The sequence below is a fragment of the Choristoneura fumiferana genome, chromosome 18, assembly GCF_025370935.1.
Source record: "Choristoneura fumiferana chromosome 18, NRCan_CFum_1, whole genome shotgun sequence".
NCBI lineage: Eukaryota > Metazoa > Arthropoda > Insecta > Lepidoptera > Tortricidae > Choristoneura > Choristoneura fumiferana.
Window position 1 is genome coordinate 4,277,678 of NC_133489.1, and position 11,147 is coordinate 4,288,824.

An 11,147-nucleotide genomic window follows, 5' to 3' on the forward strand; every position below is an offset into this window, starting at 1 on the left:
AACACGAATATTGTTGACGGCCAGTATAAAAGGGCGCCAAAGGCATGACTCGCCCGGGGCGCCTAGATGGCTAAGGCCAGCCCTGTCAAACGGTTAGGATGAGAGTAGAAAGAGACGGTAATGAGGGCTATCGTTTCTTGTCTCACTAGATGGCGCACTGTTGCGTGAGGTTTTTAAGTATGGCTTTCAAAGTCTGTTATTACGGGCATGAAAACAAAGTTTAGATTAAAATCATATTTAATACAACTTAAAACCGTACCATAAAAATATCGAGCATGCCACAGTGTTGCATAGTCCCCATTTTGTTCGGAAAAAAGGGAGGACAAAGGTTTCCGAAAGACAAAACTGTCTCAAAACACAGACATTCATTGCCCCGCAACGCATATTTGCCATAATTAGTTTCAGATATTGCAAAATATTCACAAATTTATTCTAATTATAAATAAACCCGCGTAGCTCACCCAAAAACTATGAGATTTGACATTTCGGAGACCTCACGCTACACTAGCGCCTCTAGCGGCGAATTCATTCGCGATAGCCCTCATTGCAATCGCTTGCGCCTACGCATTATAGACAATACAGACTCGGGTCAAACCGCAACTGACCTCGCCGAGCTAACAAAGATGGCGTGTCCCTGCTTCCTGAGGTGGTACAGTATGTAGTACATGGCCCGGTTGATGGAGTACTTCTGGTACGCCGTGCACTCGTCCAGCACCAGCACTGGCGGCGCGCCCACCCCAGCCGCCGCGAAGGTAAGACGAGTCCTTTCGTTCAAATGGAGACGGCAGACGTCCATGTTGGCTCGGTCGTGCAGTTCTGGAAGTGGGTTAGAACTCTTACAACAGAATCTTGAGGTACCAACTACTTAACTAATAACATTTTTACGTCGCAACTCGCAACTCTAATTAAGTCGGCGCTAGGCGTAAGCGACGTAGGCCCACGGACTCGTGGTCTAAGGAGCTTCGCGCCTTGGAAGTTTCTTATTTTTTTGCTCATTTTAAAATCCGTCATCTAATAATGTGGTGTGCATTCAAAGGGTTTCGCGAAATTTATCTTGGCCACGCCAAGGTCCTGCATTAAATTGAATTCAAATTCGAATGATTTAGTCAGTAAATAGGCCGCAATGGGCGCTTTTACACGTCATTTTTAGGGTTCTGGAGCCAAAATGGCAAAAACGGAACCCTTATAGTTTCGCCATGTCTGTTTGTCTGTCTGTCCGTCCGTCCGCGGCTTTGCTCAGGGACTATCAATGCTAGAAAGCTGTAATTTTGCACGGATATATATGCAAACTATGCCGACAAAATGGTACAGTAAAAAAAATTTAAAACATTTTTTTAGGGTACCTCCCATAGACGTGTCACGTGGGGGTGATTTTTTTTTCTCATCCAACCCTATAGTGTGGTGTATCGTTGGATAGGTCATTTAAAACCATTAGGGGTTTGCTAAGACGATTTTTCGATTCATTGAATTTTTTTTTGCGAAATATTCATGTTTATAGTGCAAATTTTAATTTTAATCGAGCCCCCCCCCCCTCTAAAATCTAAACCGGTGGGTGGAATTTTTTTTTAAATAATTCAGGATGGTAGTAAGTACATCAAACTTTCAAGGAAAACTATAACGGCTAAGTTTGCTTGAGAATTATTAGTAGTTTTACTCTTAAATAGCAGCCTAAGGTATTAAATATACCTAAACTTGGAAGATTCCGTATAAAATACGAAATCCTTAGAAAAATATTACTTAATTTTTTCGTAATGTCTACGGAACCCTATTTTGGCCGTGTCCGACACGCTCTTGGCCGGTTTTAAAACTACCAGCGTTTTCGGAAAGACCATTATTGCCAAAAATAATGCGCCGCAAGAAACTTGGTAGAAAGTATTTTTTTCAAAATAAAATAATTACAAATAAAATACTTACCTACTTAAAAATTACAGTACAAAATTAAAGAAAAAATTACAAGAATAAAATAACAATAATTACTCGTAATACATCCAATCGCGTCTCACAGTAGGTAGGTACAGCCGATGTCAGGCCATTATAATACGATGTGCAAAATTCGAACTTCGTATTTTGCCGTCCCGCTGACGCTTAATATTATTGAATACGAGAGTGAGAGGGACTGTATGATGCGAACTTCGAATTTCGGTGTAACCCCCCAGGACATGCATAGCGGGCACTACCCAGTGCGTCTATGAGCTCTTGAACTTCTTCTTTGACGTGTTTCCTCGGGACACCGCGCAGCACGGCAATCAGGACCAAGGCGTCGAAGACAGTCATCCAGGGCGGCAGCGGAGTGTTCTCAAAGCAGCACAGGGACACGTTTCGCGCATACTGCCAGTCAAATTATAACGTTTAAGCAATTACAAGCCCTAGCCATAGCAGTGCATAGGCTAGAATGATGATGATTAAGCACATATAGAGCTTCCTATCGTAGGAGAAATGGGGGGACTCACGAAACGTTGCAATTGGGGAGAGCAGATAAAATTAAGGGATCGTCACATTACGCTCAGGTACAGTCGAGTTCATAAACTTATGAGCAAAAAGTTGATCAAAATTTTTTACGCCGTTAACAATAGAGTCGTGTTCAGATATTTTTGATCAAATTTTTGCTCACATGTTTATGAACTCGACTGTAAGTAGGTATAGGTAGTACCTATTGCTACGCTACAACCAAATAAGTGACAAGCGCTGATGGCATGATTTGTCTGACGTAGCGCTATCGAAATTTTTAGATGCAACTTTAATTTTTTTACTTTCAGACTTCGATCTCCAGGCGTAGGTACCTGGAGTAGAGAAGAGAGAGATCTCTTTGTTTGTGCTTCTACTTACGAAAACATTACAAGTAAAAATTTATATGACAGAATGAGCTATAAAGCTGTAAGCTGACTTCACTTTCAACTTTTGCGCTGTACAAAGAGAACCTTTGATCCCTTTTTACCTGACCCCTGAGAGTGATTACGAACAAGTTCTGTGAAAAGTGTAACGATTCAGTTGGGGACAGTATATGTTATCAAATTTATTTAGCTTACATTAACCGGCTTAGTAAATAAGTTCCACTTGGAAATAGTGTAAGCATTCCCGTCGCTAGGCAGCCGGTACCCAGCGAGGATCTCGCAGAGCCGAAGGCGTCCGTGCCTCTTCAAACCGACCACTGCCAAAGCCTGTCCCTTCCCGATCCCGAAGGAGATGTTCCTGAGGATGTATCTTCCGGAATCCCTCCGAGTCAGATTGTGGACCAGGAGATGTTCGCCGTACGTGTCCTTTTTTATACCTAGTGAAACGGTCGAAGTTATCTAAGTTACCTCCTTTGCTTAGTTAGGTTAGAAAAACCTGACAACAATTTCAGTTTTTCTTACACGGTTTCAGTTATCATTGCACAAGCTAATGCTTCACCTGTGCCTGTGACTACGTAGCTATGAATAGGTATAACGGAATCTTTGAACTTGATATTCGTCCCCACATCGACCAATCGGGGTCTGGAAAGCATTTCTGTATTTCTGATTCTAATCTATCAGCATCAGCCCTTCAAACACTTAAGATCCTGTGCTCTGCTCATTGACTCGATGGCAAATTTTGAGTTTAAATTACTGGGCTTCGACTAAAAAGCTGACGGATGACCTGGTTAAAGCCGCGGGTTCACGGTGGATGCAGGCTGCTTCCAACCGAAGCAACTGGAGGCCTATGGGGGAAGGCGTACACGTATATACACGTGCGTAACAGTGGACGTCTACGGCTAATGTGATGATAATGATGATGATGATCAGTAGAGTCACAAATTTCGCCACACAAACCTATGGTCCTCTTGAGCTTCATCTCTAAAACCTTGGCTTTGACGTCTCGTAAGTCCCGAGTAGCACCTTCAGCTCCAACCGGCACTGACTGCGTGCGATACACCCAGCGCGCAAGGAACCGCGATGTAAACCGCTGAACTATCTTGTACTCCCAAACGGCGAGGAGGCTGATGAACAGGACACCACTTATCAGGGTGGCGATGACTTCGTCGAGGATGCCCATGCGGGAGAGGTAAGAGATGCGCTCGAAGCAGGGCTCCATTATGCCACACTTTTCTGTAACATTAGGTTGTCATCACTGATGTATTAAACTGTAGATACACATTGCCAAACAAAATCCCCATCAAAGAATGTCCGAACTATTTATTTGTTTGTGTAACAAATAAAATCATCACCCACACAAATTAATTAAAAGAATACGTGACGAAATTTGAACCTAGTCTTTACTAAGTTACAGTTGAATTTCGCTAGCGGCCATATTCCACAATTAATAAAAATTTTACGTGTGCGTAGAAACACTGATCCCACCACACAAACAAATAGAAAGAATACGTGACGAAATTTGAACCTAGTCTTTACTGTATTACAGTTGAATTTCGCTAGCGGCAAAACTCCCCAACGCTTGACACTTGACAGCTAACTCCACAATTTCACATACGCATGCTCGAATATGAATGTAAGCCTTATCAGAAAAGGCAGAGGGATTAATTTCACTTGCTACATTGAAGGCGACGTTGCAAGATTGCTTGGATGAGTTTGACGTTTCTTAAGACGGACGAATTTAGGTTGTAGAACAAAGAATGCATTCGGACTTTCGGAGAGGACTTTCGTAATAAAAAGTTTTTGTCAATTAAATTAAAAAAAAAAGGTAACTTTTAAGCTAATTTTCTTTAGTCCAAATGTTTACCGTTTTCGAGATAATCTATATACAGCCGGATTAAGACTATTTGATGCCTTAAGCGATGCACGCCGATGCCCCCTTATCGATATTTTAAATAAGTATTTATTACGACGAAATATTATATTTATGAAAGACGATAGAGATTATGGGGAGGCACGAGCGAGCGGATTTTCAAACAGCCTTACCTTTTATGTGCTAACAAAAAAAAATTGGTGCTGTTTATGGTGCCCCCAAGACGTGATGCCCTAAGCAATCGCTTAATTTGCTTATGGGCTAATCCGGCACTGTCTATATATATAAAATTAAAATAATAAACTGACTAACTGACTGTTGATATATCAACGCACACGCACAGCCCAAAACGCTGCACCTAGAGACCTACTTTATGCCCTGGTTACCGAAGTACTCGTCAAGCGACAAACGAGTCCAAACTCGATGTTGTCGTGTCGTTTATCACAGAGTTCCTATGGTCACCCGCTAGCTTTATCATCAGATCAACTCCATATTATAATAATATTGCATTGTCATCGAATTTAAGTATACAAGCGTGTAAAATTTCAGCTCAATCGGTTGAAGATATCCACTTCAAATTTGAGTTGAAAGATTCCACCCGAGCAAACATAGTTACATTACACTGCAAATAAATATAATGCTTGTAATAAGTTTTTGTTAAAAATTTAATTTTTAATACAAGCTTTTTTGCCGAATGTACTTTTTGTTGACTGTACTTGAATTGTCGTCTAAACTACATATCTATACCAAATTTCAAGTCGGTACTATTAACTATTGAGGAGTTCCCTCCTGCAGAGACGATTCTGACAGAACCACCAAGTTGTCACTACCAGATTATTGTATTGTCACCAAATTTACATAAGTATGCCAAATTTCAAGTCGATCGGACCACTGGAAGTGGGTCAAATTTAGCTTCCAAGATTTGACCCAAACAAACAATAAATAAATAAATAAGCAAACAGGGCAAGCTACAGAAAAGCTTCTAAAAATATCGCCGAAATGTAAGCACTTGTGCAAGTATTTCGAATAAAAAACAATTTGAATTCTCATCCTCCTTGGTTCTGGCTGTTTGCTTCTAAAACCATTGCCAGCGCACGCCGCGCGCAGCTCAAAAAAAATTGCAGGCTGTCTGTCAGCACAGTTCATTCGCGGGAAATTCGGCGGACTTCGTATGTTGTGTAATTAAATAATGAAGCTCGACTAGTGTGAATAAATTGTAAACTGCATTATACACCTTGTAAACAGTGTAAAATACTTAGTATGATTTCTTTAGTGTAAAAAACAATAGGTAAACATAGTGATTAATACGGTGTAGATTTGGCGAGCGCTTTATCAAAGTTGGCTTCATTGAGGTTTGTGGTTCATAAATTGCTTTATTAATTTTGCACAAAAACGAATAAACCACACAGTCAGACAGTCAGTACATTATTTTATCAAAGCTTTTATAAAACATAATTAAAATCGCGAACTTCAAGGTAAATATTCAAACGACATAGCTACCCGTTGCTAGGCGACTCGGTAAATAAAATAGAGTGACGGCAACTCCACTAAACTTTTGTTCCATGTTCTGTTGTTTATCTGTTTCGTTTTACTGATATGCTCTCCTGTGCGTGTGACAAAGACAAGACATTTGTCAATGTTGTGGAATTCTGGCAACGTTTATCTTTTTATTAGCAATTTAGAAATAGCTTTAAAATTAATTTAAATCAATATTTCTCTCTGATTATTAGAATTTAATAGAAAAAACAACAAATACTCGCTGAAAGTATGATATTCCATCAGATTTGTTCCGTTTTCGCGAGTGATTTTTGCACTTTTTAAAGACGCACGTGGGCATCGTTACGCTTGCACTGACAACAACGTACTGAGAAAAAAGAAGGCCACATTTACCAAAGTGGCGCTCATTTGGCTCGGACATATTCGGACGCGCGACTGTGGATCTACAGTTTAATACATCAGTGGTTGTCATCCGTAAAAAGACGCAACAGTATTTTTTTCTGAAACTGAGCAATGTATATTCTGATGTGACTTCCTTACTAGGTAATTCCGAATAACATGTAACTCAATTCCGAAAAAAATACAGACGATATAATGATGGTGCAAATTCGCTGGATGGTTTTAACTTTTCATATTTGTTTTATTTCAAAGGATTTGGAGGACTTTGGAGTAGAAATTGGAAATTGGCTAAATTTGTCAAAAACGCGGAATTATCCAACGCTATAGCTAGTTGCTGCGAATTTGCGCTAACCCCGACGATATGTAGGTTCCAGGAAAATGCAACAGTCAGCAAAAAACCTGGCACCATCAGCCAAATATGTGGTCTACCACCCTAAAGTTGATAATCGATTGCATCTTATAAAACAATAATGCCAATATATTCATTTGGTAGGAACTTGTGTAAAAATTTATAGACCACTTATTTGGCTGATGGTACTGTAGGGACTAGGCTGTATACCGCTGGCAGGTGGTAAAACTGACCACCTGGCAGGCTAGATTGACTATAGATAAAAAAAAATTGACAATAAGTTATTGTCCATATTGTACTCACGGCAGCACCTATGCAGCATATTAGACGAGCACAAGTCCCTGTTGTTGAAGAGCACGCACTCGCTGTTGTAGACAAAGATCTGCGTCATGCGGATGAACGCGTGCGCAACGTTATACTGCGGAGACAGGCTGAGCAGGCGCTCGGCGTAGTTGTACACGTCGCCGTAAAATATCTGGCTTATCACTGTGGCTTCACCTGGACAATACAATCTATTAGTAAGTTGTTCTGAGAGCGCTGTTAATTAAAAAAAAATCGTTAAGGCAACCCCCCCAAGGTTTTAACAGACCTATCCAAGGATACCCCACACTATAGGGTTAGTCGAGAAAAAAAAAACACCCCTACTTTTTATTGTTTTTTATTTTACCACTGTCGGCGTAACTGATATGTATATTCATGCCAAATTACAGCTTTGTAGTACTAACGGTCTCTGAGCATAGCTGCGGACAGACAGACAGACAGACGGACAGACATGGTGAAACTATAAGGGCGAAACTATAAGTTGACTATACGGAACCCTAAAAAAAGTGATATGTCAAAGACCCCTTTGCGGCCTTGCGGCATTAGCAGAATAAACATTTAGTTTTTTTTTTTTATATGATAGTGGGGAACCGAGCATGCGGGTCACCTCATGGAAAGTAATCAGCGGCGCACATGGACATCTACAACATAAGCTGAGTTACGGATGCATTGCTGGCCTTATGAGAAATGAGTAGGCTAGTTTTTTGAAAATCCCCAAGATCCCAATTATTCTGGTGAAACAAAATGCTTTCTAAAACAAAAAAATGGTTCTTACCGAAAACGATGTTAATTATTATAAACGTCATTGTATTTAGGGGGGCACTTTGACCCAAACTGAAGAGGTAAGCTTGCGGTACGCAGCTCAACCCGTAGATTAACAGCATACACGGAATGACAACTGAAATCAAGTGAAAAATACAATGACTACCTAACTAAGGTTACAGCTTATTAGAGCCACCCGGCACCCGACCAGCACTGCCTCGACTTTCGGCGTCCACTCGTTGTGGACAGGTGGTACACGCGCCGACGGCGAATACTTTAGCCGTTTAAGAGTTCCGTCCTGCGGAGACAACCCTGGCCGGACTACCAGGATGTGACTGCCAAATTACTGTACTGTCACGCAATTTACATAAGTATACCAAATTTCAAGTCAATCCAACTATTGGAAGTTGGTCGAATTTAACTTGCGAAATTTGATTACAGACAGACAGACAGTGGGACAGGTGAAACTAAATAAAAGCTTGTACCTAAAATAAGTCAGAAACGGTCCGACTAGTTTCCATCTTTTCAGGTCTTTTTATAGGCGAGTGCGTTCACGACGTTAGCGCCCCCGCACTGCCTCACGCCGCTCCACTCGCTGCGCTCGCGCGGAAGTTCTCCGAAAGTTCGTAATCGTGATTTGAACCGTTTAATTTTGTATTTTTTCATATTCTTTTTAATAATTCGAGTCTACAAAGTAATTTATGATCTTACTCAAGTCTCGGTCCATGAAGTGCACAGGCGCAACTAAGTACATAACGCAGAATAGCACTGCCGACATGATGCCCACCAGCATCCAGTAGAGGATCAGGTCGCAGCAGAACAGGACGATCCAGTATTGCGCGGGGAGAAGTTCGTAGCGTGGGCCTGAAATCAAAGACATTTTTGGGGAGGCTCCAATAGCCATCTCTCTCCAGGCAGGTGATGTTATAATGCTTGGGGACGGAGGAAGAGCCTCGGGTGTTGAGAGTTGAGTTGAGAAACTTCGAAGGCGTGATGTAGGATTCAGTCGGAGTTTCTATATTTGCTCACTAGATGGCGCTAGGAGTCGCTACACATTCAAACATTGAACGTGAAACTACCGTGAGACTCACTCATGGTGAAATAAACCCGAATACGTACTGGAACCCTAGGCGTAGATCTAAAGCCGCATTTACATTTATATGCCGTCTATTGTAAAAAATTGGACAAAGCTTGTTATACTCGGTTTAAGACGCGAGGTCCTGGGACAAGAGGATGTCGGCATTGTTTTTTAATTTTTCAGGGTTCCTGCCTCAGGCGCCACAAACGGGACTGTCCGTCTGTCTGTCCGTCTGTCAAGACCTTGAAACTTGAAAATTGGTATAAAGTTAGCTCTGACACCACAATAAAAAAAACTTAATTTTTAATATCTGTCTGTCAACATACAGAACGTTTCTTACCTGAGTGTGCCGTATAAGTCCGTGTTCCTTGGATGGCAACAGAGTGATATGCGATATAGTCAGAATCAACATAAACTGTATTATAAGTGGAGAGACAGAGGAACGTTTCAGCATCTGAAATGTTAAGAAAAAGAAAAAGTCGAATTCAAGACCAAAACCTCGCGACCCGCTGAAAAAATTGGCAAACTATTGCATAAATAGATCTCTGCACTTAGATTGGTTGACAAATATTATGATTATACGAGTATATTACCATCTAATACTCTTGTCTTGATTGACACACACACACAACACACACACACACACACACACACACACGCACATACATTGACACTAATTGAAAAATGACACCGATGTTAGTCGACTGACTAGTGACGAGTCGATCACTAGTGGGTCGTCAGTGACCTCGATTTCCGTATCCATGGCCCCGCGTAGAGACATATGTGTATAGCTACAGCTTAGTACGTGGCCCTGATAATGATACTGGTGTATTCAACTGACCCGCTAGGTGGTGGGTCGTCAGTGACGTCATGGTTCCGGTATACTTAGTACCGCACGTACTGTACCTACTGTACGCTACAGCTACATATGACCCTGACAATAACACTGGTGTCAGTCAATTGACCGATGGCTAGCCCCAATGGGTCATCAGTGACCTCTAATGTCCACGTCCATGGCCTCGGTGTAGTGCTGCACATATGGCTACCTTAGTACATATGGCCCCTATAATGACACGTACTGGTCTCAGTCAACTGACCGGTGACGAGACGATCACTAGTGGGTCGTCAGTGACCTCGATGTCCGCGTCCATAACCCCGGTGTAGTGCCAGTTACGTGTAGCTACAGCTTAGTACACTATGGCCCTGATAATGACATTAGTGTCACTAACTGACCGGTGACGAGTCGATCACTAGTGGGTCGTCAGTGACCTCAATGTCCGCATCCATGGTTCCGGTGTAATGCCGTAATAATGCCATGTAGAGACGCGCTATGGAGCGAGCTGCTGCTGCGCTGTCATGGTGTATGGGGCTGTATAGCGCGTCAAGCTGGAAGTTCAATTTTTAAATGAAAATATAGCTGTTAACTATAATCCTAACTTTATGATTTAAATTCGGGTTTTGTTCCGCGTACCTTGATTTTAGAGAAGCTCGATATTTCGGCACAGTTGCATGCGCCATGGTCACGAGACGACCATGACGCATGCACTGTGCCGAAATATACCTATATAGGTACGCGGAACTGACCCCAAATTTAAATCGTAAAATTAGTAATGACCGCAATAGTCTAAAACATTGAACTATAATCCTACTGATAATAACCAATGAAATGACCCACCCCTCCTTCGCACCTATGGGAGGTGGGGGCTGCAAGTGCCGATTTTCCAATAACATGGAATTTCATTATGAAAATGATAGGATGCATTTTTGATATGTGGAAATATCAAAGAGTTGTCTATCGGTTTTTGTAATATTATAGTGATTTGGGCCAATATCTCAGTAGTTATTTTTTTACAGATTTTTTTTTGACAAATTTCGGAGTGGAACTTTCAGCCCCGCTTTGGGGCGAGTTGTTCCACCCGTGAGGCAAATTGTTCCGCTTAGATTATGAAAATATAACGTGAGAATAAAATGGGTTTTCGTTAATAAAACAATCATTAAACGGATTTATAATATGTTTTATATTATAATTTCTCTCAGATG

At 41.4% G+C, this 11,147-nt stretch overlaps 1 protein-coding gene across 1 annotated transcript; it reads right to left on the reverse strand.

Moving 5' to 3' along the window:
• Nucleotides 1-589: 589 nt before the first annotated feature.
• LOC141438430 (uncharacterized) lies at nucleotides 590-8,828 on the reverse strand. Its single transcript, XM_074102295.1, has 7 exons — nucleotides 8,741-8,828; nucleotides 8,043-8,165; nucleotides 7,250-7,444; nucleotides 3,789-4,064; nucleotides 3,027-3,268; nucleotides 2,178-2,328; nucleotides 590-816 (listed from the first exon to the last, which is right to left on the reverse strand). Exons 1-7 carry the CDS (start codon nucleotides 8,820-8,822, stop codon nucleotides 590-592), a joined length of 1,296 nt encoding a protein of 431 aa, XP_073958396.1. The 5' UTR covers nucleotides 8,823-8,828.
• Between the last annotated feature and the right edge of the window lie 2,319 nt (nucleotides 8,829-11,147).

What these genes read in the sequence shown, in the direction of transcription:
- LOC141438430 (XM_074102295.1), bottom strand. Translation starts at nt 8,822, where the DNA reads ATGCTGGTGGGCATCATGTCGGCAGTGCTATTCTGCGTTATGTACTTA. An exon ending in TATTTACTAAGCCGGTTAAT is followed by an intron (nt 2,329 to 3,026) that starts GTAAGCTAAATA and finishes TTTGACTGGCAG; the next exon opens with TATGCGCGAAACGTGTCCCT. An exon ending in AGAGCTCATAGACGCACTGG is followed by an intron (nt 817 to 2,177) that starts GTAGTGCCCGCT and finishes ACCCACTTCCAG; the next exon opens with AACTGCACGACCGAGCCAAC.